Genomic DNA, 24751 nt, shown 5'->3' on the forward strand with positions numbered 1-24751 from the left:
ATACTGGGCTCGCTGTTGTTTTTTTTTACGTGTCTCTCATTCACTCAATGACCTCATTAAAGCATTACAACGACCCTTGAGGTTATTATTATTATTATCATTATTTTAATTATTCTTTTTTTGTGGAGGGCAGTATCACTGGCCCTCACATGTGGGATCCGAACCGGGGCCCTCTAGCGTCCCAAGCCAGTTCTTAACCATCGCGCCACTTGGCCGGCCGAGGTTATTATTCCTCATCTTACAGAGGGGGAAACTGAGGCTAAGGAAGTTTAAGGTCACAGCGCTAGTAAATAGAGCGGGGGCCAAATCCAGATCTCCTGGCTCTGGAAGGTGTTAAATAAAACACAAAGAGGAAAGAAACGGTCCGGGGGAGGGTAAGAGGCGCGCACGCCAGCAGGCAGGTCCCATCAGGAAAGGAGCGTCCTGTAGTTTCTCGGTCCAGTCTGGCCAGGTGGTTTGGCGAGAGGGAAGCAATGTGAGGAAGGCAGACGGTGGAGACGTGGACGTGGGCGAGGCCTGGGGTGCGGGGAGCCCCTGTCTCCTCCCCGCAGCCCCTCCACCTCGGAGCCTTACCTTCCTGCTCCGCCTGAGCGCAGGAAACGCGGCGCCGCGTGGTCCCGCGCGGCCTCCGTAGGGACCCCGTTGCCATGGCTCCCAAGAGCCGGCGCGGACGCGCAGAGACGTGACCGGGCAGCGTGAGGGGTGTCCTGGAGGGTCCGAGGCCCACGCACGGGAGAGGCGCCATGGGCCGGAGTAAGCGCCCCCTCCCACCCTCTGCCCTCGATCGACCCCCTTCCAGGCATCGTCCCAAGGCCTTTGGGACCCTCAGCTCCAGCCCCCGACCGTCACGCCCCCTTCCCGCCCGAGGACCCGGCCCCACTCAGCAAAGCCCGTCCCTTCGCCCTCCTCCAACCTGCCGGGCAGCCTGGCCTTTGAGAGACTCAGGCTCCTCTTCCGTAGAGATGGGGTGGGCGAGGGGGTGGGTGGAGGAGAGGGGGCAGCGGCTGTGCGGGGGGTGGCACACGGGGTTCCCGCCCGCGCGCCTGCGCCTCGCCTGCTGTGTGGTCCCGGCCTAGCCGACAGCCTCAGAGCCGCAGCCTTCACACGCCTTCGGGGGGGCTGCCTCCGCCCCCTACCAGCTATGAGACTTGGAGCGAACGGCTTCACCCCTTTGGGCCTAAGCGTCCTCATCTCCAAAACGAAGGCAATATTAGTATTGCTGTTCAGGCATAGTACGTGTTGCAAAAGTATCCCTTTAAAAAAGACCAAGACGATGTGGAAAGTGGTAGGATTGACAGTTATTTATATTAGATCGAACCACTTCTGTGAGCTGGGACCCTTTTGATACCAGCATCGTTTTTGACCTGCTCAAATGGCATTTGGCACAGCTCACCCTAATTGATCGCTTGTAAAAGTGTCATAATTAATATTTTTTTTAAATTAAGAGACTGTGCTAGCTGACAGTGTTTCTGCCTTGGAAGAGCTGGCAGTGGAGAAGGTGGGCGATTTGTAAATGTGAAAGCCCCCCCCCATGTCTTAACAGTTAACTGATATTTCCTGTCATACTCTTTCATCAAGCAATAGACAAAAAAATTAGGCAGTCTTAAAAAAATTAAATGAAAATTTTGTTTCTCTACTGTAACCCACCCATTTTACTCCCAAATATTACCAATGAAAACCTTGATCCACACAGAGAGTCGTGTATGAATATTTATAGCACCTGCTTTCATAGGAACTAAACATATGGAAACAACCCAGATGTTCTCCAGCATTTGTTAATGGATTAACAAATTGCGGGCTCACTCTAGACACCAGTGTGATTCCGTTTATTACCTGGCCCCCACATGTCCCCACTCTAAAACAAAAATGCCTTGGCGATGCTTTGTGTTTCTAGAGGAAAGGCCATGGGCTCGGGATGGGCCAGTCCTTCTGGCCCCGTTGACTCCTGGTCTAATGAGAGCAAGGCCCCCCCAAATCCCCTTTCGCCATGGATTGCTGTAGTTTCCATCCTATATGCACCATTGGTCACTGAGGGTCTTCTCCACATGGTGAGTAATTCCATTTCAGTCAGTTAGCTGCAATAACATGGGGCGTGCCATCTCAGCCCCTTAACCCATCTCGAATCCTTGCTAAGAGAATCCTTATAGCCACATTACAGATGCAGATAATCCACTGGACGTTCCACAGCAGCTTCGCTGTATTCTCAGCTGGGCTGCACCATTTATTTGCTATCGGTTGATTTACTGTTAGAACCAACTTTGGTGGTGGGACACTTGGAGAGTAGTTTTAATGCCCTTTCTTTTACAGGCCTAGTTCTCAGAAAGTCCCCCCCCCCCCCCCCGTTTCCCTGAATAGAGCCCTGTATTTGAGCTGGTTTGCCTCCTTGCAGTGGCAGCCAGAGACAGCAGAGCGCAGTCGGCAGTAGGGACCCCAGCGAGCCAGAGCTGGCGGGGCTGCCCTGAGTGTCCTTCCTTCCCGGGCCACCGTGGCCTGCCCCCCCACCCCACCCCACTACCTGCTTTGCACCCATCCCTCCCTGTTGGTTGAGCCAAAGCTCACAGCAGTGGGGACATTCCTCATGTGGTATTTTAATCTCTCATCCTCTACATTTCCCTCATCTTTCTTCCAAAGAACTGTCATTGCAAGCTACCCCATGCTAACACCAGAAGTAGCAGAGGGTTCAATCAACAGCAAACAAATGATGGGGTTCACACGTTTTCACATTTTTTTAATAAAGGCAGACTCCACTTTGAGGAGGTGGCATGGCCGTGGGGCTGCCGAAGGTGCTGTGAAGAACTTGGCTCCCCAGCGTGTGCACGTAGGAAGCCCGCGGCACCGCCAGAGGTCTTACTTGCTTGTGCTGGGGACAGTGAAGCACCACCATTAAGAGCACGTGGTCAGGTGCCAGCCTCCCACATTTAAAAGGGGGCTCTAACATGCCCTACCAAGACCTTGGGCAAATTTAAAAACTCTCTGGCCTCCGCTTCTCATCTGACAAATGTAAATAGGTGTTGTACCTACTCACATGTTATTGCATGCAAAGCTTTTAGGACAGCGCCAGGCACCTTGTACATGGGCAACGAGTGAATCTTTATTATCTCTTGGGGTGCACCTGCAAGAGCTCCCCATTCCTAAAATGTGGGGGTTCAAGTGGGTCAATCGTTTTCCTAATAGGACTGGAGTTGCAGGGTTTCTCTGTTGTCACCACCTTCTTGATTTCAGTGCGTCTTATGAAGATGCTTTGCATCTTGTTCTTGGCGCCAGCTGTGGTCCAGGGTGTTGTCGCCAGTCCCTTGGTGCCACCATCAGGCCAACCCAGTCCTGCATGTCACTGAGGAGGAGACTCGTCACCCCTCCTACGAGCAGCTTCCTTTATTCTGCCTGGAAACAGACCAAGCGGTGGTTGCTTTATACGATGGCAGTGCAGAGTCTGGGGCCTTCCTCGCCTTTCTCTTCAACTGTAGATATATTACTTCATACCAGTGGAATGAAGGAGTGGATGAGCCTTTCCGTATCGCTCTGTGGGAGATGCGTTCGTATTTCTGCCCTCTGTCAGCCCCACGGTGCCTCTCAGTAGCAAGTTGCTTTCTGTTGGCTTATTCAATGGGTCCCATCCACTTGGACATGATACCACCACAGGATTCCGCATCGACATTTTTATAGTCACTACCCATCAACTCTGTCTCCGTTCACACAGCAAAATGTGTGTGCACCCTGCGCTAAGGAGACAAAAAGTGTGGCATCCATTTTTCTTCCCTCTGACTCATCGTGGCGTCACAAATCGTCCAGCAGGGGGCAGCACTTCTCTGATCGCTTTCCCTTCGAAACACTTGGGCCTGGAGAACGGACACTTACCTGCAAAGAAAAAAACCAATGCATCAGTAACGTATAAAACTGATGATGAGCACAAGGACGGAAGTGTGATGTGTAACCAATTTTCTTTCAGTCACAGAAGACCTTATCAGACGGAATGCTGAGCACAATGACTGCATAATTTTTTCCCTGGAGGAGCTCTCCTTGCATCAGCAGGAAATAGAAAGGCTAGAACATATTGACAAATGGTGCCGGGATTTGAAAATCCTCTACCTTCAAAATAATCTCATTGGGAAAATTGGTAAGTGTTCAGGACTTTGTTCTCATGGTTTCTTTAACATTGTGGGTGGGAGAACTTTGGAGAAGGCAGTGTTATGCTTAGAGGGAGACAAAGAATTAGGTGGGACGTGGGACACAGCCTGCCTCAGCAGCTGTGCATGGAGCGTTCCAGAACCTTCCAGAACCTTCCCGGGCATGCTCAGCCTCCTTGCTCCTAGGGATTTCCATCAAGGATTTGCGGAGAGCATTAAAGGCAGGGAGCACGTTAGCCGACCTGCTCACGCGCAGCCCAGCTTTGAAGTGTGAAAGGAAGGAAGGACATAGCCCTGGCATGTGTCAGGATTTCCCTCACTCTGTGCAGCTGAGTGGATCCTGTGGGAGCCGAGTCCTCGTCGGTGACCACAGCTTGTGATATCTTGTCCTGCCCAATGTCTGGAGAAGGCTTGTGTGTGAGGTGCGGCACTCAGGAATGGCTGTCCAGGGGCTTCCACGATGGCGCCCCTGTTTACTGCTCCAGTTTGGAATGAAATGAGAGGTACATATCGGAGTCAGGTGGATGGAGATCAAAATATCAGCATTATAGCTGACAAAACTCTTTGGAAAATGTGGTACCCACACGGAGCCCCTGCTTTATGGCAGGAGGCCTGTGCCCCCTGCTGGCAGGCAGATCCTAGGGGCCAGGAGAGTGGGTGGGGCAAGGCATACGCAGTTACTTCTCCCAATTCATCCATCAGATAAGTCAGTGGTTCCCCCCCCCGCCCCCACCCCAGGGAAGCGTGGGTTAAGGGGCAGACAGAAAGGAGGACGGTGGAGTCACTGAAATGGGGTCCTGCCACACGGAAACAGGAGGAGTGTCCCCCAACACGCAGAAGAGCACAGTGTGGTTTAGTGGTAAGAGCAGGCGCAGGCCCTGACGTCAGGCGCACCTGGGCCTGAGCCCCACCTCTGCCACTTAGCATCTGTGTGAAGTGAGGCAAGTCAGTGAGGTTGCCCAAGTCTCAGTCTTGCCATCTGTAAAACGGGGATAATAACAGCTAACACCCAGAAGTGGTATCAGGACTACATGAGACGATATGCATAGCATTGCACTCACTCATCAGATGATAGCTGCTGCTGTTGTTAATATTGTCAGGTACCCCAGGCTAGCCAAATGAGGGGAGAACTGAACAGAGTTAGAGGAAAAGGAATGGCGTTGGGGTTTATGAGGCACAGGGAGCGCCAGCGCCTGTGGGTTTCGGCACAGGCGCCCAGAGGTCAGGCTTTAAGGTTGTATTTGAACTATCCCTACTGCTGTGCAGGGGTTCTCAACAGGGGCATGTGGCAATGTCTGGAGACATTTTTGGTTGTGTGTGTGTGTGTGTGTGTGTGTGTGTGTGTGTGTGTGTGTTAGGGCAGCTAATGGCATGCAGTGTGCCGAGGCCAGGGATCTGCTAACCACCCTTCAGGGCCCAGGAAGAGTTACCTGGGGAAGTAACACACGAGGAAGAGTTACCCGGCCTCAAATGTAGGCATTGCTGAGCTTGAGAAACCTCGGCGGTGTGGTGGCCTCTATAATAGTTGGGTGGATAATTCAAAATTGGCCCTATGGTAGCAAAAAGCCTAGAATTTGCATCCTCTTTTCTGAAGACTTACTAGAGCTGTTTCTTCAGGTAATTATTTTCGGCATCTTTTACTTGACCAGGAATTTGAAACTCTGGCACATGGTTCAATTAAAAGGCTGTTACAGACAACCCCCAGCTTTCACGCGTGGGGTCATTGAAGAGCCAGCCTCATTGTACTGATCTGAAAGCATTCTCGCAATTTCCATCTCCACAGCTGGGCCCATCACAATTACTCATTAGTAGCATCACATTTCAGTCCTTTTCAGAGCTGTGAGGAGGCTTACATTTTTGCTTCTAAAGTATTCTTAAATTAAACACCCTTTTAAATTTTAATAATGGGATTTTTCAGTGCTACCCCACCCATAGGCATTTAGGCGTTTATTTCGCTAGTAACACTATTCCTCTTGGATTCAGACTTACTCTTGTGCCACTGAAATAAATAGCACTTTGCAGAAACAGTCGCCCTTCGTGAAGTTCTGTTCCTCACTGGGAGATGCAGATGGGCTGCGAGGGGGCAAAGGCTCTGCTCAGTGTTGGTCCAGGTGTGAGCTGAGGACCTCTGGGGTCCTGTGAAAGTGGGGCGCAGGTCCCATCCCACACCTACTGACCCAGAGTCTGTGGGGGCAGTTTCCCAGAATCTGCACTGGGAATGACTTTCCCACGAGCCTCTGGCCTGGGCAAAGCTGAGAGCCCCAGAGCTGCTCGAGTTGGGGAGAGGTGGGCCCACGACTCTGGTTATGGCAGAGCTGCTGCTTCCAGGATGGTCTGGGCTAGAACGCTCCGACTTCCTTCCTGCTGCTCAGAGGCTCAGTCCGTTTTTACTGACAGAGTCCCTTTTTCTTCCTGACCCATTTGGCTCGCTGCTTTGGATGAGTTAATGTAGGACATACTTCCAGAACAAATCTTACCTTTCTTTTTCTACTAGATGACTCTTTTAGCCTGTAGAGGGTTAGGATACATATGACAAGTGTGGGGAAGGAAGAGGTATTTGATTGCGGGCTGGCGATCTTAACCATGATCACTTTAGGTGTTTTTGTTCAGGGTGCAGACCAGACACTCTTGCGTATCATAATCCTCAGCACAAAGGCCTCTACAGACCTGTTGACTCTTGAACGCTCAGATGCTGCCTAGAGAGCCTTTACTAAAGTCAGTATTAATTAGGGTAATCGAATCGCTGAGAGACACTTGAGTGATTTTTTTCTAAAATCCTCACTTTGAAAAATGAGTAAATTTTCAAATGAGTAAATTTTGAAAAATGAGGCCTAAAAAAGAAAACTGTTGCTCTCAGGTCGGTGGGAATAAGTGCATGATATTTTGTGAATGTTAAATGAAATGCAATGATGATAAGGGTGATGATTATAAATCATCATTTTTGATCTTCGTAATATCCCTGAAAAATGGTTAGAAGAACCATTCTTTAAGTGGGACTGCTCAAACACACATTCCTTAGCAGGGTTTCTTACATTCATGTCGTCTTAGGAAGGACTGTTCTTTCAAGGTCTAGTGCAATGATTTACTGCCAAGCTCTGGCTTAGATTTTCTGCCTCTTACCACTTAACCTTGAACAAGGGCATTAATTCTTCACACCTTGGTATTCTCGTTTGTAAAAGGAAAACAGTAATAGAGTTTTTACCTCATAGGGTTGTTCTGAGGATGAATGACATAACATATGCAAAAGGCTTAGAAAATTACATGGCATACAGTATGCATTTGTTGACCTTAGATATGGCTGTATGAGCTGTTTCTAAAAGGCCCCATCCTACAGCGATCCCTTGACTTACTCATGCTTGGTGTTTTGCCTTTATGGGATTTTATATTTATTAAAAATGATAATCCTGTTTCAGGATGATTTGGGCGAGTAAAGGAGAACCCAACTCAATGTGGCTTCCCTGTACAGAAACCAGTATCTTACCCAACCATCAGTCTAGAGACGGGGCTGGCTCCATCTCTCGGTTGGTTGATTCCTTTGGTCTACTCCACCAGCCACAGTGCGCTTCGTCCCAGAGCTGGTCCCCTACTGGCTTCAAGAGGACTGGGTATCAAGAGGGACAACACTTCCTTCCTTTGTAACATCCAGCAGGAAAAAAAAAAAGAAAGGAAATCCTCAAGTGTCGGGTAGAGATCTTGTCTTTTCACCTGGTTGGGAGCATCTGGTGTGCATGCCCTGTCCCGCTTCACATGGGCTGGTTGACTTAAGACTGCTCCTGAGCTGTCACTAGCAAGGGACATGGGATTGCCATGCACTGGCCCAGCTTGGTTAAGCCTCACCCCTGGAGTTGGGGCTGGGTAGAGACATGAGCAGAACTGGCTTCCATTAGGAAGGATGGAGGCAGAAATGGACGTCGCGTGGGCAGTCAACAGTGCGTGATGTACAGGTATGGATTTGGAAAACCAACATACTGATTCTTAGGTTCTCTTTATCATCTTTACAATAGATTATGTAAACATGTCTTTTGTCTCTAAGGTTAATTACATTATTTGTATGTTTCAGAAAATGTTAGCAAACTCAAGAAACTTGAATATTTGAATTTAGCTTTAAACAACATTGAAAAAATTGAAAATTTGGAAGGTAAGAATTTTCCTCTTATTTTACTGTGAATGCAAATTGAGATTTGAAATTAGATTTGAACAGTATTGCTTAAACAATATATTCTCTTGTTTTCTTGTCAGTTCCTTTGATGGTGTCCTTTGGAGCACAGTTATTTTCTTTTTTAATACTAGCTTGATTGAGGTATAATTGATATACAGAGACCTGTACGTATTTAATGCATGTAATTTGATGCGTTTGGACATATGCCCACACCCAGGAAGCCATCACCACAATCAAAGTAATAGACATATCCATCGCCTCTGTTTTCCCTGATCGCCCCCTCAGATTTCTTTTAAATATATATTTTGGTTGCACTAGATTGATCTTCCATGCCGCTCTACCTGCATTCCTATTTAGACCTGTCTTGTGCTGCCTCCTGGAAGGTTTCCTGTTTTACTTGGCAGGCTTCTGTTTTGTACTGTTACTGCTTTCCTGCGTGTCTGGTAACATTTGGTGACTTTTCATAATCACAAAGGATGGGGTTGGTTGGGTGGCTGGTGTGGGCTCGTCTGCAGCCGTGAGGTTGTGTCTGCACCTCCAGCCGCTCGCCTGGCTGGCAGGGCTGCCGGAGGGCTCTGTGTGAGCAGGACACGGCGACTGGCTGGCTTTCCCGCAGAGCGCAGGGCCGTGGTGCAGAGGCACGTGGCGCAGAGGCAGGCAAGCCGCTCTCCCCACCCCACTCCCATCTGCCAGTAGCTGAGGCTCGGAGGGTTTGACTTAGGTGATGGTAGATTTTAGCCTATTTACCTCCTTAGAAATTGATATTTCAGCAACTATCAAAGTCAAATACCAACCAAGACATAAATATTCATCATACGTTTTAAATGTTCACCCTCAAAGCCTAAAATATCATCACTGATAATATCAAATACTATCAGTGCTGGAGTGGAGATGATTCTTCCCATGGCTGGCATTTTTCCTCCTTAGAAATGGAGCCATTGCTCTCTCAGCTACCACTCTGCAGCCGTTACTGTGTCCTCGTGTGAACAAATGGAATAACAAAATTTACTCAGTGTCCATGTTTTGCGGCAGTAAAATACCAATTTAAAATGTCAGAGGAATCATTAAAACGCTCACTCTTGGTTGGCTTGTCCGGGACTTACTATTTTTATGCAAGTATCTGAAAGAATGGGAAAAGTTCTATTTTTGCGAAAAGTTCTATGTTTTGGTCATCCACCACTAGAGGGCAGCATCATCACTATAGTCTTTTTGAGCTTTGGGCGCCCCCGCCCGCAGCCCCCCACAGGCCTGTTACCTGCATGCTCCTTCCTTGTGCCGTCCACTTTCCAGCTCTTCCATGGGCGCCCCGGGCGCAGGGCAGCTCCAGGATATGTTTGTGCGCATGGCGTCTGCTGTGAGATACGCAGACTTTTTGTTTAATTTTAAAGGTTTGAAGTGAAAGAGGAGGAAACTGGATAGACAGACCCTATATAGCCTTCGGCAATGAGCAAAACTTGCCCAAAGGTGACATTGGCTACAAAGCAATGAACTAATCTGAATCAAGTTCACTTTGGTGAATTAATATATCAGGAACCAACGTTCACCCCCAAGTTACTCGTATATAGCCACAAAGTAATGGCAGAAAAGCAGTATATAGCCAGAAAGCACATGGGGAGGGTAGAATGCTGTAGAAGTTGGAAGAAGTGAGTCTAGAACAAGACAGAGCTGGGTTGTCGGCTGGAGCTGACTCTAAAGATACTGAAGTTTGCAAAATCAGACGTGTCAATCTAATAAGAGTGAGTCAGTCACAGGGAGAGAGCCTCGTCCTGGACCCAGCCCATGGAGGCTGCCGTCTAAACCTGATCACTTCTTCCTTAAGTCACAGAAAGAAACTGCAAACCCTTTGCTCAGGCAACGGCAAGCATCCTTCTTGCCCTGTAGGCACATTGTCCAAGAAGCCACGTGATAGTCACAAGAGAGCTAATTGGGCTACTTCTAACCCTAGCTAATATTTACTGACGCTATCTGGGTGAAAGACACTGTGCTAAGCGCTTTACCTGAATCATCCTATTGTTTTCACAACCCCCGAGTTGGGTACCAATACTATTCTAATCCTACAGAAGAGAAGGCTGAGGCTTGTAACTTTTCCAAGGTCACACAGCAAGGATGTGACAGAGATTGGACTTGGTAAGCAAGGCAGTTAATCAGCAGACTTAATATATGGCAACTGTTGCTTCTATTATGTGCTGTGTATTGCTCACATTTTGTTACCAGTGTGATTTTGTTTTGTTTTGTTTTTGCTTTGTTTTCTTTTCACTTCTCTCCACAGGATGTGAAGGGCTGACGAAACTTGACTTGACCGTAAATTTCATTGGCGAGCTGAGCAGCGTTAAAACCCTGCAGCACAATATCCACCTGAAGGAGCTGTTTCTCATGGGAAACCCATGTGCTGACTTTGACGGCTACCGGCCATTTGTGGTGGCCACTCTGCAACAATTAAAGGTATGTTTTTTCCAGTGATGCAGAAATCTCAGAAAAATAAAAACAAGCAACCGCAGCAAGGCCTGGGTTATTCACAGCATTGGCAGGGACATGAGTTGCTTGCTGGAGAGAATGAAATAGTCCAGAAAATCAAAACCAATTCTTTGACTTACTGAGCCTCTAAAATTGTTTTAAGTGCTTTAATAAATCCCTGAAGAATAAATTGCATCCTTTTCTCCTTGCTCATTCGGAATACACAGGGCTGAATCGAACTACTTCTTGATGAGTTCAGGTCATTGTTGCGAAGAGTGTTCATCCTTACTAACAGCAAACCCAAAGCTTAGGGATTTTGAGGTCGCCACAGTTACATATACCTTTGTATTTCATAATCTTGTTATGAATTACTTTTGTAATTCTTATTATTCTGAGTGCTTTTGTAATTATTATTATTTTATTGTTTTTCCATTCACTTGTTCTCTGTGGTAGAGGTTCTCAGACTTTGGTATGTTTTGAAATACTTGGATGGTGTTTGCTGGTCCTAGCCCCAGAGTTTCTGATCCAGTGGGTCTGATGATAACACCCAAGACACTGCATTTCTAACAGGCTCTTAGGTGACGCTGACACTGCTGGTCCAGGGAGTTCATTTGAGAACCACTGCTCTCTGTGCTAAACTCTTACACTATATGTCCCCCGATCTGATATTGTTGGAACTAGGAAAAAGCATATGGTTTTCTAGACAAATCATGCACCTTGAGCATATTAAATTAGTTATGTTAATTTTCACGGAATCCCAAGAGTGCTCAACCTGCATGTGGCCCCATGCTTCTACAAAGAGGATGCATGGATGCGTTGGCATTTTCTTCCATTCTCAGATGACATTTGTTTTTAAACTTTTTCTTCTTCTTTTTTTTTAAATTGTAGAACAGTGTGTTTTTCCAGGACCCATAAGCTCCAAGTCAAGTAGTTGTTTCAATCTAGTTGTGGAAGGCACAGCTCCATGGTCCATGTGGGGATCGAACTGGCAACCTTGCTGTTATGAGCACTGCGCTCTAACCACCTGAGCTAACCGGCCGCCTCTGACATTTGTTTTTAGACTGTGGTGTTCTGTGTAGTTGAGATTTCGGGGTTAACGGAACACGTTTCTTCTCATGGAAAGTGTCTTTAAAAGAATGGGTGACACAGATCATTGAATCTAGAATGTATATTTACAATAAATGATAAATTGGCTCAAACATGATCTAGCTTGATCATCAATGAACTGATGGGAACCAGAATATCTTAGAAATGGGCCCTGTAGTGTGTGTCACACTGTGAGCCATTTCTCTGGAAAGGGGCAGGGGCTGTCACAGCTGAGCCCATGTCAGTGCTGCTGTGTTCAAGCTAGCTGTTGGTGACAGCCATCGGAAAGATGCCTAAAACCTGGGCCAAGGTGGTGCCAGGCGCTTTGGGCACATCTCTGGCCCTCCTGGACCCTTGCAGGGAGAAAGGGAGTGCTCTCAGAGATGAGGAAGCCAGGGCTCCCTGGTTAAGCTGACACACCTGGCAGGCGGCTGAGGTGGGATTTGAACCAGAAAGTCACACTAGACCACTCTCACTGCATCTCTCCAGGTCGGTATTCAAAGCAAGTATTTCCTTTCCGAGGAAGTATTTCCTTTCTGAAAGACTGACCTAATTCAGCTGTTAACACTGAGCCACAGCCCCTCTTTGAAAAACAGCATCCATAAATGTGTTTACTAGTGTTGAAAAACAGGTGGTTCGGCTTTAGAATCTTAATCGCCATTGCACTGAGAGCTTGGGAGTTACTTGGAAGGAATTGTGCTAATAGGTGTATTATTTTCCTAGGGGTGCCGTAACAACTGGGAGGCGTAAACACCAGAAAGTTATTATGTCCCAGTTCTGGAGGCTAGAAGTCCCGAATCAAAGGTGTCAGCAGGGTTGGGTCCTTCTGAGAGCTGTGAGGGGACTCCGGTCCATGCCTTTCCCGCTTCAGGTGGTCGCTGGCTGTCTGACGTTCCTTGGCTTGTACTAGCATCACTCTCATCTCTGCCTTTATCTTCACACGGCCTTCTCCTGTGTTGCGGCATCTGCGCACGGCGTCCTTTTTATAAGGACACCAGTCATGTTGGATTAGGGGCCCACCCTACTCCAAGATGACCTCATCCTAACGCATGACATCTGCAATGACCCTGTTTCCCAATAAGGTCACAGTCTGAGCTTTGGGGGTCAGAAGGTCAACATAACTTTTTTGGGGGAAGGAGATACCATTAAATTCATAACAATGGGGTAATTATTTAGACAGACACCTAGAAGAGGTGTGAGGAGAGCCAGTCCTTTCCAAGTATCCCGTCCCCAGTGTCTGAGCCAGTCCTGGCAGGAAGAGGGCGCCGTCGTGTAGTGTGGGAAAAGGTTGCCCGCGGGCATTACCAGGTGTGTCTCATGTCTCCACGCCTATGAGTGGCGTGCCTCATTTTTCTAATCTATAATGGGATGATAATTGCTTCTTTAAATGAATTCTCTGAGGCCTTTGATGAATCTTAGTTTCTCTTCCTCTTTGCTACACCACTTGTGCAGTGATTATCAGTAAGTATGGGCACCTTACCTCTGTGTTGCAGGAATCCTACGTAAAAACCAAGGAATACTCTTTTTCTTTCTTTTATTTTTTTTTTGGTTGCTTTTTTTTTTCCAGGGAATACTCTTAACGCACAACTTAAAACTTCATCTCTCAGCTCATTAGGCTTTCCAAACTCAGGTGTAATTTTGGCTTGAATGAAGCTTGGACCCATTTCAAAGACTACCAAACAGAAATCGTCAAATAAATTATATCCAGTAAGAAGACCCTGGGAACAGGTGCTGGCAGATATATGGCAAAGTCCCAAATTTGTTAGGATCTCTCAGTGTGAGCTTTTCTGTTTCTTGTCTGTGTGGTGAGGGGTAGAACATGGGCTCATAGGTATTAGAGCTCAATTTTGTGTGATATACAAGGCCCTTTCTTGTAGAGCGCATTTGGGAAGGGTCACTGTTATACTTTAGAGCTATGGTTTGACTTGGGGCATTGAAATTCTTGATATAGTGAGTAGTTACAGAATTAATATATCTGAGAGCTCGTCATTAGTAATTGGTTTCAACAGAAGACCTACTTGTTATTACCAGTAAAGACAATTTGTAAACTGTGTTAATTGTATGAAATAAACATTGAAGTCAAAGTTTCTGATGTTTCCCGTTAAGTACTTTGCTTTTAATTCCATATCACTATGGTGCATTACTCATTATTTCTAAGTTTAAAACATTCCAATCAAAGTTAACCTGGGGCTGATGCAAATGGCAACTCTTGAACAATGGCTCTGTCTTGGTTTATTTTTTATTCAAGTGGTTGGACGGTAAAGAAATAGAACGTTCAGAAAGGATTCAGGCATTACAGAACTTTCCAGTAATTGAACGACAAATCAGAGAGCAGGAGAAAGCTTACTGCCTCAGACGAGCCCAAGACAAGGAAGAGGCCCAGAGGAAACTGCAGGAAGAGAATGAAAACAAAGAAAAGAAAAGCCACCCAGGTTTTGATGGATGTTTGTTCACTGACATCGCTTCTACTCTGTATGTAAATTATTAGAGTTTACTTTTGAGTTAACGTTTGTTAGAAGCAGCAAACTGTGTTCTTTTCCTAAGGTGTTCACAGTATCACTCATATTCCAGATGATTAATTTGAAGAATATGTTTTTATGTGAATTTGGGGGGAAAGATTATGAGAACTGTCTGTGACAGTTCTGTGAGGGTTTTTTCCCTTAGGAAAACAATGTCTTTCCAGACTTGCAACTTGAATTTGCATTTAAGCTTCTCCTCAGACAAAAATCTTTCTAATACGTGCACAGTGAAGATGAATTAACAGGCGTATACTTTGATTTGTTAAGTAGGAATATTTTAGAAGAGCTGAATGCAAATCACATTATTATAAATAGAATACTTTTGGTTGCATCATAAAATGTTCTATTATATTGGGTTGTCGGAAAAGTCATGATGCATTTTTGCAACGAAAAACAGAAAAAATACATCATGACTTTTCCGACAACCCAATATAATGAATACATTTTTTCATGTGATTAATAAGCCTCTAACTGGTCTTTTTTTTTTTACAAACATGAATTTTTTTATGCTTGTTTAAGTAAATTGCATCTGTAGTCACAGTCTATAGTTGGTTTGATTCCATGCGGTAAAAGCTGTAAATATTTTGATAACAGAATCTCTTAAACTTGCGAAAATCATAATTATAAAATTTTCAGACATACGTCCATGTTAAAAAAATAAGTCGGCAGTTATAGTTCCACCATCCAGACGTAATAAATATCAATCATTTGCATGTTGGCTTTGGATCTTTTTTTTAAATAAGAAATAAAATCACTGGTAGAGTAGCCGTTCCCTAAGGGTTCCTCCCCCATCCCATTCCTCCTTTCATTCCCAGTGGTGTCTGTCATCCTACAGCTAGAATACATTTCGTGTATGTCTAGCCCATCCACATTTTTAATATATTCTCTGTGTAATTATGCCTCCTAAACAAGAGTACTTAGGTGTGCTTTTGTAGCATGAATGATTATCTTTCTACCGCTTTGCTTTTCATTCATTATGTTTTTGAGATTTATGCAGATGAATACGTGCAGAACTAGTTCATTCATTCTAGCTGTGGAAATTCATTGGATGAATAAATCATAATGTGTCCTAGAGGCAATGTTTAAAATCTCTTAACAGTAGTGGTTCACTGGCCTGATCAGTCCGGCGTGCACCGTCCCAAACAGCCTGCATGGCTCTCCTAGGGGCGGCCAGCTGCACATCAGCCTGGGGCAGTCACCCTTCCTTGGGTGGCCTCATAGGTTGTTCTCCTCCTTTCATTGTTTCAGACAGTGCTGCACATGTCTGCTTGTGCAGGTATGAAATTTCTCTAGGGTATTCAGCAGTGACATTGCCACATCATCAGGTAGGAGTATTTTTCAACTTTCTATGCTTTAATTACCGTATTTGCCGGCGTATAAGACGACTCGGCGTATAAGACGACCCCCTAACATTTCCACTCAAAATACAGAGTTTGTTATATGGTCGGCTGTGTGCGATTTTGCGAGTGTGGTAAAATCGCATAACAGCAAAATCGCATAACAGCCGAGCATACACCCAGCAGCGCTGCTGATGCCTGAACGGTATGTGGAATGAAGTGGGCGGGCATCGGGAGGCCACTATGGCACGGGGCAAGCACTATGGGCAGTCTATCTGAAGTGTACCTGGCGTATAAGACGACCCCCCACTTGGAGGCATATTTTTCAGGGCCAAAAAATCGTCTTATACGCCGGCAAATACGGTACCCAATTGGTTCATGTATTCACAGTATAGGAGAGTTCCTAATGGTTGCCAGTACTGGATAATATGATATTTTAAAACATTAGCCAATCATGTTGGTGGTTGAACAGCACCTAATATTTCATTTGCATCTCTAGAATTCCCAGTGAGTTTGACTATCTTCTCCTATGTTTATTGGCTATTTATATTTCTTCTGTTTCGGTTCTCTTCAGGCCCTCTGCCTATTTTAAGTAAGTTGTGAATTTTTCTTTATTGATTTATAGTTCTCTTATATTCTGGATGAAAACATTTTTTGTAGTTATGCGTTTTGCAAATATCTATTCCCAGCCTGTGACTTGTCTTTAATTTTAATAAGTGTTCTGTTTTATGGAATTCAGAGATATTTGTGAAATTAAACTTATTTTTGTCCTCTGCGGTCTTGTTTATGAAAATACCCCAGTGTCATATGTGTCTATCTGGAACTAACTTTTGACTGCAGTGTAGGATAGGGTGCTAATCATTTCCTACGTGGGTAGCTGGTTGTTTCTGCACCATTTATTAAGGTGCTGTCCTTCTCCCGCTGATCTGTAACACCACCCTTACCATGTACCCTCTCCTCATGTATACATGGGTCCATTTTGGAGTTCACTAGACTTCTCCATGGGAGCAGCTCCCCCTGGTTTTAATTCCTGCAGATTTATACTCAATCTTGATATTTGACAGGAGATACTCTCATTTCTTCAAAATTACCTTGGCTCTTTTTAGTTTTTTACTCTTCTGTAAGGATTTTAGAATCCGCTATGCAAATTCCCCCCCAAATCCCCAGTGTCATTTTGATTGAAATTGCATTTAATTTATATGTTAATTAGGGGAAAGTTGACATCTTCATGACATTGATTCTTTCCTTGCTGAACTTGAGAATAGCTCTCTATTTAGACCTTCTGAGTCCTTCAGTAAGTTTTTGTAATTCTCTCTCTATAAAGGTCTCACATCATCTTTTACTAGATTTATTTCTAAGTATCTTATAGAATGAGGTTTTAAAAATAGGTTCATAATTTATTCTTGCTGATGTATAAGGAGACGCATGATTTCTGTGTACCGATACTGTATTAATCAATCTTGTTGAAATTTTTGAAAAGGTTTAATAGTCTGTAGATTATCCTGTCTTTTCTAGGTAGAAAAACAATTTTTATAAACAGCAACTTTAAATGTTTTTTCCAATCTTTCTACCTCTGCTTTCTGTTTTCCTCATGGTGCCTGCTAAGAGCTTCAGTACGGAACAGCGGCAGTAGGAGTGGGTATACATATCTGGTTCCTAACTTTAAGAAGAGTGTTTGATTTTTCATCATTAAATATAACGTTCCCCGTGAAGTTTGGTAGTAAGTAAGTTTCCTTTTAATCCAGGTTGATGAAGAGCTTTTAATCATCACAGATCCTGGATTTTTATTAAATGCTTTTTCTGCATCTGTTGAGATAATCATGTTTTTCTGTCAATGTGGTAAATCACATTAATAGATTTTCCGATGTTAAAGCATCCTTGAATTTCTAGAATAAGCTCACATTGTCCATATGATGTATTTTAACATGGTGTTCCATTCGTTTTGCTAATATTTTTTTTAATAATATTAACCTATGTTCATAAATGACTTTATGCTGTAATATCCTTTTTTCATTGTATTTTTTCCTGGTGTTTTGCATCAAAGTTATAATAGGCCCATAAAATGCATTGGGGATCACTTCCTAGTCTTGGTTTGTGAAAGTTTACAAATGTTTCAAACGACCCGTCCCTTGCAGTAGAGGTACACAGCTGAGTTCCTAGCAGGTGCCTACTTGCTTCTCCCCCAGGACTGGCTGTCCCTCAGCTGTCGCCCCATCCCTCCATTTAGCCTATAGGAACAGAAACCTACACATTCTAGAGGGGACTCGCTGACATAGTCGAGGAGGAGTAGGTGGCCACTCTCCTTTCAAGGCTGCAAGAAGACACACCATAGAGACTCAGGGGCTGCAAGAAGGGGAGATAAGCATTGCATCTCTTGACTAGACAGAGCCTGCTTCCAGCCCGGAGAACTGTGGCCTGAAACAGCCTGGAGCAGAAGGGCAGGAAAGCGGGCATTAATGGGCGCAGCTTACACTCCAAGCAGTTGGCAGGGCAAGGATTTGTGACTATCCCATAGGCCCAGCGCATGTGGCGGAAGGAGTTGCACTTGAGCTGTTTTGAACGGACGCCGCCTAAGAGAGCAGCAGCCGTAAGGGACTGCGGGTGGCTCGTCCATGGCAGGAGCTGAGGAGCCATCACAGATGGCAAGCCAGGTAGTCTGCTGATCCCTCTGGCAAGGAATAGTGTACCTGGAAGGCTCTTGTAGTGTCTCCAAGAACCAACAATTGTGCTCACAGGAGCAAGCCAGCCACTAGGCATCAGCCCCAGAGAGGGTACCAACAGCCAAAGTAGAAGAGCCTCGTTCTCACAAGAGATGTTTGCCTACTGCTCCCCATCCACGCTCCTTGGCCCACACTTCTGAAGTCGGGAGGCACCTGAAGCTGCCCAGTGGGACGGGGTACAGAGGGAAGGAACCCCTCTCCCCGTGCCCAGTCTCAAGCTGCAGAGGGAAGGGAAGGGCTTCCATTTGGATGTGAAGTTTTCTTTAAACTGTCGGCCTTTTAATACCTGCAAGCGAGTGTTAGCGGAGATGAGGCTGTTCTTTGACGTGCCTGCGGGGTCTGCTCACACGTGGGAAGAGCGCTCCTTCCAACGGAGCAGATTTGAAGGAGGTCGTTGAGGAGCAAATTGTTTTGCTCGTATGTTAATAAGCTCAACCGATTTCATCAGCCAGCCACACACATTCATATGCATTTTATCTCTGGAGACTTACGTTGTTGAGCTGATACTTCGGTAGTTTTTCTTAAGTGCAACGTTTTTTTTGTATTTTTGTTGTATTTTTAGATTGCAAAAGGTAAAAGTGTACTAATTAGTCACTTTCCAGCAAAAATCAAATTCTTTTAAATGAGAATGGAACAAATTATTTCAGTGACAATTAGCTAGAATATTGTAGAATATTATAGATTCCCTTAATAGATTGTTTTTTAATACCATAAAGAATTATAGCTATATGGCAAAGCATTTTCAGTAATTTGCATTACTTAGATTATTAAACTGTCTAGTCCCTTTTTATCATAAGTAAAGAATCTAAGCAGGATTTTACTCTATGTCCTGTTTATACTATTTAAATTTCATGTTCTAGTATTTTTGCTCCATCCCTTCAAAAAGCACCTTATTTGAAGGTCAACTAAATAAATGAGCCTGTGTGTCATCTCATTTCAGTAACAACAACAACATCTAACATTTAATGAGCACTTACTATTTGCCATACTTGGTACTAAAGGCTTCATGTGGATTTTTTCATTTAATATCATTTTGTAGCAGAGGGTATATTCTAGGATGAGCTGAGAGGAGAGAGGCTATTCTCAATGGTTACTGTTTGTAGAATGTCATTTTCTCTTTGCTAGAATAGAATCTCCTACAGGTGGTGGTGTCTGTCTTGACTAGGCCGTGTCCAGTGTCTGGCACACAGAAGATGCTCAACAAATATTTCTTGATTCCATGTTGAATGAATGTTGAATATCTCATAAAGAACTGATTCAGTGTCATATAGAGACATCATTTAGTTTGCTGACAGTCCACAGAACAGGAATAAAAAGGAGAACATAGCACTGTGACCAAATAAAGCTACATCAGAAGTTACCCATGAAACATAGAGCAGGCAGAGGCCATACCATGGAAGATCTCATATGTCCCACTGAAGAATTTTGGAGCTAGAGAACCTGGAAATAATACGATCTAATTTTCCTGTTAGATCCCCTGGGAGCAGTGTGGGTTGGAGGAGATGGGGTGATTGCTAAGTGTCAGTGGTCCCTGAGTTTGTCTGATCATCAGAAGCCCCTGCAAAATATTGTAAAACACAGATTCCTGGGCCTCACCCCGAATCTGCTGAATAGACTCTGGTGGGAATCCAGGAATCTGTACTTGTTTTAAAGCTCCCCAGGTGACTTAATCGGCCAAGTATGTGATCTCTGGAATCTGATTACTGAGGTAGTCCTGGTGATATATGAGGAGGGCCTGTCCCAATACTTTCCTCCAACTGGGCTCAGATAAGCTGTTTTAGACACATGTTGTCAAGGTAAGAGGATAACGTAAGAAAAATGTAGAAGGTATTTAAGCAGCAGCAGTAAGGATGAAACTCAGACACCCTATTGTTCTTTCCTAGCCCACCTTCTGTAGAGAGCAAAGACCGCCTCCAGGCACCAGAAATGCAAGAAGGGGAATATAACAAAAAGAAACTAGATGACTGTGAGGATGACCTGGAATTCTGGAACAAACCCTCTTTATTTACTCCTGAATCTAGATTGGAAACTCTTAGACATATTGAAAAACAACGGAAAGACCAAGAAAAATTAAGGTATTCCATTTTTCCCTATCATTGAGTGGGTGGTAACACTCTTATGGACTCTATGTTCATGGTTGCATGTTATTTTACTCATGATCTGTGTTCAACTTTTGCTAGTTACCCTACATAAACGTTGCTTTTGTGTAAGTTCAGCCTTTTGTTGTATCTGCTAACATTTATTAACATCAATCTACTTTCTTTGGAATATCATGAGTTAGGACATTTTAGGCAGGGTGTGGTTTTGTATGCTTTTCGTTTCGTAACCACTTTAAATGTGTTGAGTAATAGTGGCCTGGGTTAGTGATGCTAATTGTCACGGTACCAAGAAAAAGGCCACTTCTTGGGATGAATGGCCACTTTATATCTTTTAATTTGCAAAATTAATAATCAGAAATTAGTTTTATTAGGCATTATATTTTCCTAAGACAACTCTCTTGGACATTTAACAGTCTGCTTTTCACTTTCGAATTACTTAGATATAATTTGATGATTTGTTGGAAGCTAGAATGCTTAAGTTATTATTTTCAGAGTAGCTTTCTTAAAGATAGGCTCTGTGTCATTTCATTTCATGTCATTGCTTAGGTCTAGTATGTGAAATGTATCACTGATGGGAATACTTAGAATTCATGAGCTCAGGAACGTTATCAGTTAGCTCAGAAATACAGTAACTGCGTGGCAATGACACGAGTGAAAAACAGTTATCTCTCCTTAGTTTCTTGCAACTAAGAGTATGAAACTGAGAGTAGAAAAACAATCAGCAATCTCTGTTGCTTTCATAAACTTTTCTTTATTAAATAGCTAGATAGGGAGGTAACAAAAATCAGAATGGAATGTTATCTAAACTGCTTGTTGATAAAATTTGGTGATTTGTGCACTGAGAGGCCAATTTGGGAAGAGCCCTGGAATAACATCAGAAAATGTGGATTCATGTCATGACTCTGCTATTTACTCTGTGGAATGTGGGCAAGTACCTACCTTCTCCTTGCCTGTTTCCTCATCTGTTAAACAGGGACTAGCATACCTGCCTCACCTCCCCACGGTATTGTTAAGAGAATCAGATGGGCCTGAAATGTGAAAGGGCCTTGCAGGCTCAAGAACCCTTTGAAATGGAAATTCTGCATGTTTATATTGTATGTGCTGTATTTCCGATGTATATGCACACATACACACATATAGATACATATGTATTACATTTATATATGTATACGTATGCTCGTATATAATACATATTTATAATATATGTAAATTACATTATATTGAGCCGGAAGTCAGGCTAAGTTTTTCTTTCCCTGACAGCCTAATAAAGTACGGCTGCTTGGACGAAAGTCCCCCCATTCTGTTCAGGGCGCTGAAGTCTACCCAAGCCAGCGGGTCCCTAGCTGTTTGCCTCCCCTGGTGCCCATTAGTTGTCCTGGCTCACGGAGAATAATGTAGTCCACAGAGACATCAACTTATTGGACCTGGAGGCCCAGTTAAAGATGCAGAAAAGTGTGGATAAATTTATATTTGAAAATAAAGTTAACTGACGTAAAACCTATACTAAAAACAACAGAAATCCAAGGCAAAGCATTGCCTACAATTCTGTCATCTAAACAAATTTATCCATCTGATCTAGTGCTTATCCATGTATATGCCTACGTAAGTTTTTGTATGTTCCCGATAATGTTTTAAATAAACAGAACTTACATTCCACATTTTTCTTTCATGTTATTCCACGAGTCTTTCCGTCTTTGCTCCATCTCTTCTCCTCCTGTCCCTACCCCTTCTACGTAATGAGTGTTAGCAGGCGTGGGTCAATCTCACTAGAACTCTCTCTACCCTCTACAATTGGATGAGTGATTTCTGCAAAAGTAGGATATGGGTTCTTTTTTAAAAACCAAAAATGAACTTATATACTTGTTCTCACTAAATACATCATCAACACTTTTCTATCACGTTTTAGATCAGTAAGTAAAGAGTGAACACATTTTTTTAATAGCATGAATATACCACAATTGATCCAATCATTCCTCCATTGATGGGCTTACATGATAGTTCCAGGGTTTTGCCACTACAGATAATGCTGTGATAGACATCCTTTTATGTAGGTCCTTATGTACTGATATTTTTATTTCTGTAGAATACATTCTACTTGGCATTTAAAAAAACTGTAATTGTAACTAAAGCAGAAGCTATGTACACACATGGAGAATTGACAGTGGTCTGGCTGAATCATGCATAAAATACAACTTATTTAAATATTAATGGACATTTCATGAAAAGGAGTCTTTTTTCCCCCATTCGAATTATCTGGCAAATTGTCTTGGTCACATTTTTGCTTTACAGACATCGATACAACCCTGCAGAAGTCTGGCTTGACTGTCAATTCTCAGCGACAGAATGGACTTCATTACAGTGAACTGGGATATCATCACAAATATTGATTCATTTTTCTTAAACTGTTTCTCAAAAATATTGATTACTTTCCTTTTCTCTTTGTTTTCTCCCTCTTCCCACTGCCCCTTGTTCCCACCCACCTCCCATCTTAAGTGAAAAAAAGAAGAAAGTGAAGCTGCCCAGGACACTGATCACTGAAGACGGGAAAGCGCTGAACGTAAACGAGCCCAAGTACGTGAGGCCGTATGGCGACTTCGAAGCAAAACGTGTGTTGTTGGTCGTTACAGCTACAGGTTTGCTCTGCAGAGAATATATCTGACCACTCTTAAGCTCGATGACTCTAATAAGAACGACATTTGTGCATATTTGAAAGCAAATTATGTTTTCAAGTGCATAATGCTATATTTCAGTTTCTTGGCATCTAGGAAATGATCTTGACATATGGAAATCTCAGTTATTTATGTATCCCCTGAAACTTTGGACCATCTACAATTTTAGGCCTGAAAATTGCCAGAGTATTATTGTTGTGTTGATGAATTTTTAAAACTCTGCCATGAACGAGCTGGCTGAGAATGCTGCTACATCTCCTATCCATCTACTTCATGCCCAGGAACACAAAGCATTCGAGAGCTAAGGAAGGAAGTCGATATAAATACCTCCAGGAAGCTAATGAGAGAGGAAAAATATTCAAACTGGAAATCCTCAAGCATAATAATATCTGATCTACTCTAGCTGGCTGTCTTAAAATTTAAAACTAGAAAGCAGCCTAAAAAGGCCTCTTGCAGCCAAAATACAGACCAAAAAGCCCATGGTCGAAACCTCGTTTGCTTCATTTCATTACTCAGAGTCTATTTACTTTCATCATTTTGTTTGCTATGCCATTACCGTAAATCGTTTGCCAGGCATCCTTCATTTCCCCTGCATGGCAATCGTGTGTGATAGGCAGCATTTCTTTTTCATAGGTCCAAAACCTGAGCCTGAGACAGAGGAAGTGACTTGCTCAAGGTCACGTAGCTAATAGGTGGTGTGTCTGATTGCTCATGGTAACCCAATTCTAGTGATTTCCATGATCAAGTTTATATTCTCACTCTCCCCAACACTTCATGCACACAGATATGTTCTTTATCCAGCAGGCATGAAGGCAGCACAAGACTCGATGCAGACACTGGGGATACTGCAGTGAATATGACAGGTTTCTGCCTTCATGGAGATGCAAAATCTAATGGGAAAACATCTCTATCTTTAGCATACAGCATCAGGGCTCAGGGGAGACCCCCAGAGCTCTCTGTGCCCCACTCCTCTTATCACACTAACCACTTTATCCACCTCTAAGACTAATTCTGTTTAGGGGGATTCTATGAAGAACTGATTTCCCATCACCTCCCCTACCACCACCTACCTCTGTCCGACTGTGGTCACCCTTCCTGACCTTCCTGGGTCATCTGTCATCATCCAGAATCCTATTCCCATATGGCTCTGTACACCATCTAATCTAACTCACTCTCCTCCCCCTGCCTGACTCCCACCCCTTCCACTGTGCCCTCTGGAGCATATGCCGTGTCAGCAAAACCTGGACAATTGCAGTAACTTGTTATGTAGCCTCTATGGTTCGCCTCTCGGCCTCCTGTCATCTCTTCTACTTTGCTGAGTGAAGGAGAACACTTGTCTTCACAGAGCGAAATCCCATGACCCCATCTAGCTGCAAGGGAGGCTGGAAAATATAGTCCTTATTTTGCAGAACCTTGTTCCCAGTAAAAATCAGGGGTCCTATTACTACAGAAAAAGGGGGAGCAAATAGAGGGGAATGGTAGCAATCTCTGCCCTAGAAAAACCTCTCCGAAATTACCTTTCGAGTAATGTAGGAAGGGAGAGTTTAAGTCGGCTGGCTGGAAAATTGAGGAGTAGCGATCAAG

At 44.1% G+C, this 24751-nt stretch overlaps 1 protein-coding gene across 5 annotated transcripts in view; it reads left to right on the forward strand.

The window, feature by feature from the left end:
* The first annotated feature begins 214 nt into the window (after positions 1–214).
* DNAAF11 (dynein axonemal assembly factor 11) overlaps positions 215–24751 on the forward strand; it is a 51515-nt gene continuing 26978 nt past the window's right edge. Inside the window, exons 1-7 of one of the 5 annotated variants that reach the window (XM_019651269.1) lie at positions 215–753; positions 3947–4114; positions 8185–8262; positions 10553–10725; positions 14072–14295; positions 20283–20474; positions 22992–23104. In XM_019651269.1, the coding sequence (XP_019506814.1) occupies positions 744–753; positions 3947–4114; positions 8185–8262; positions 10553–10725; positions 14072–14295; positions 20283–20474; positions 22992–23104 (958 nt within the window). In that variant the 5' untranslated portion in view covers positions 215–743. The other 4 variants (XM_019651265.1, XM_019651267.1, XM_019651266.1 and 1 more) reach the window with 4 other exon arrangements.

The sequence above is a fragment of the Hipposideros armiger genome, unplaced genomic scaffold (assembly GCF_001890085.2).
Source record: "Hipposideros armiger isolate ML-2016 unplaced genomic scaffold, ASM189008v1 scaffold_157, whole genome shotgun sequence".
Taxonomy (NCBI): domain Eukaryota; kingdom Metazoa; phylum Chordata; class Mammalia; order Chiroptera; family Hipposideridae; genus Hipposideros; species Hipposideros armiger.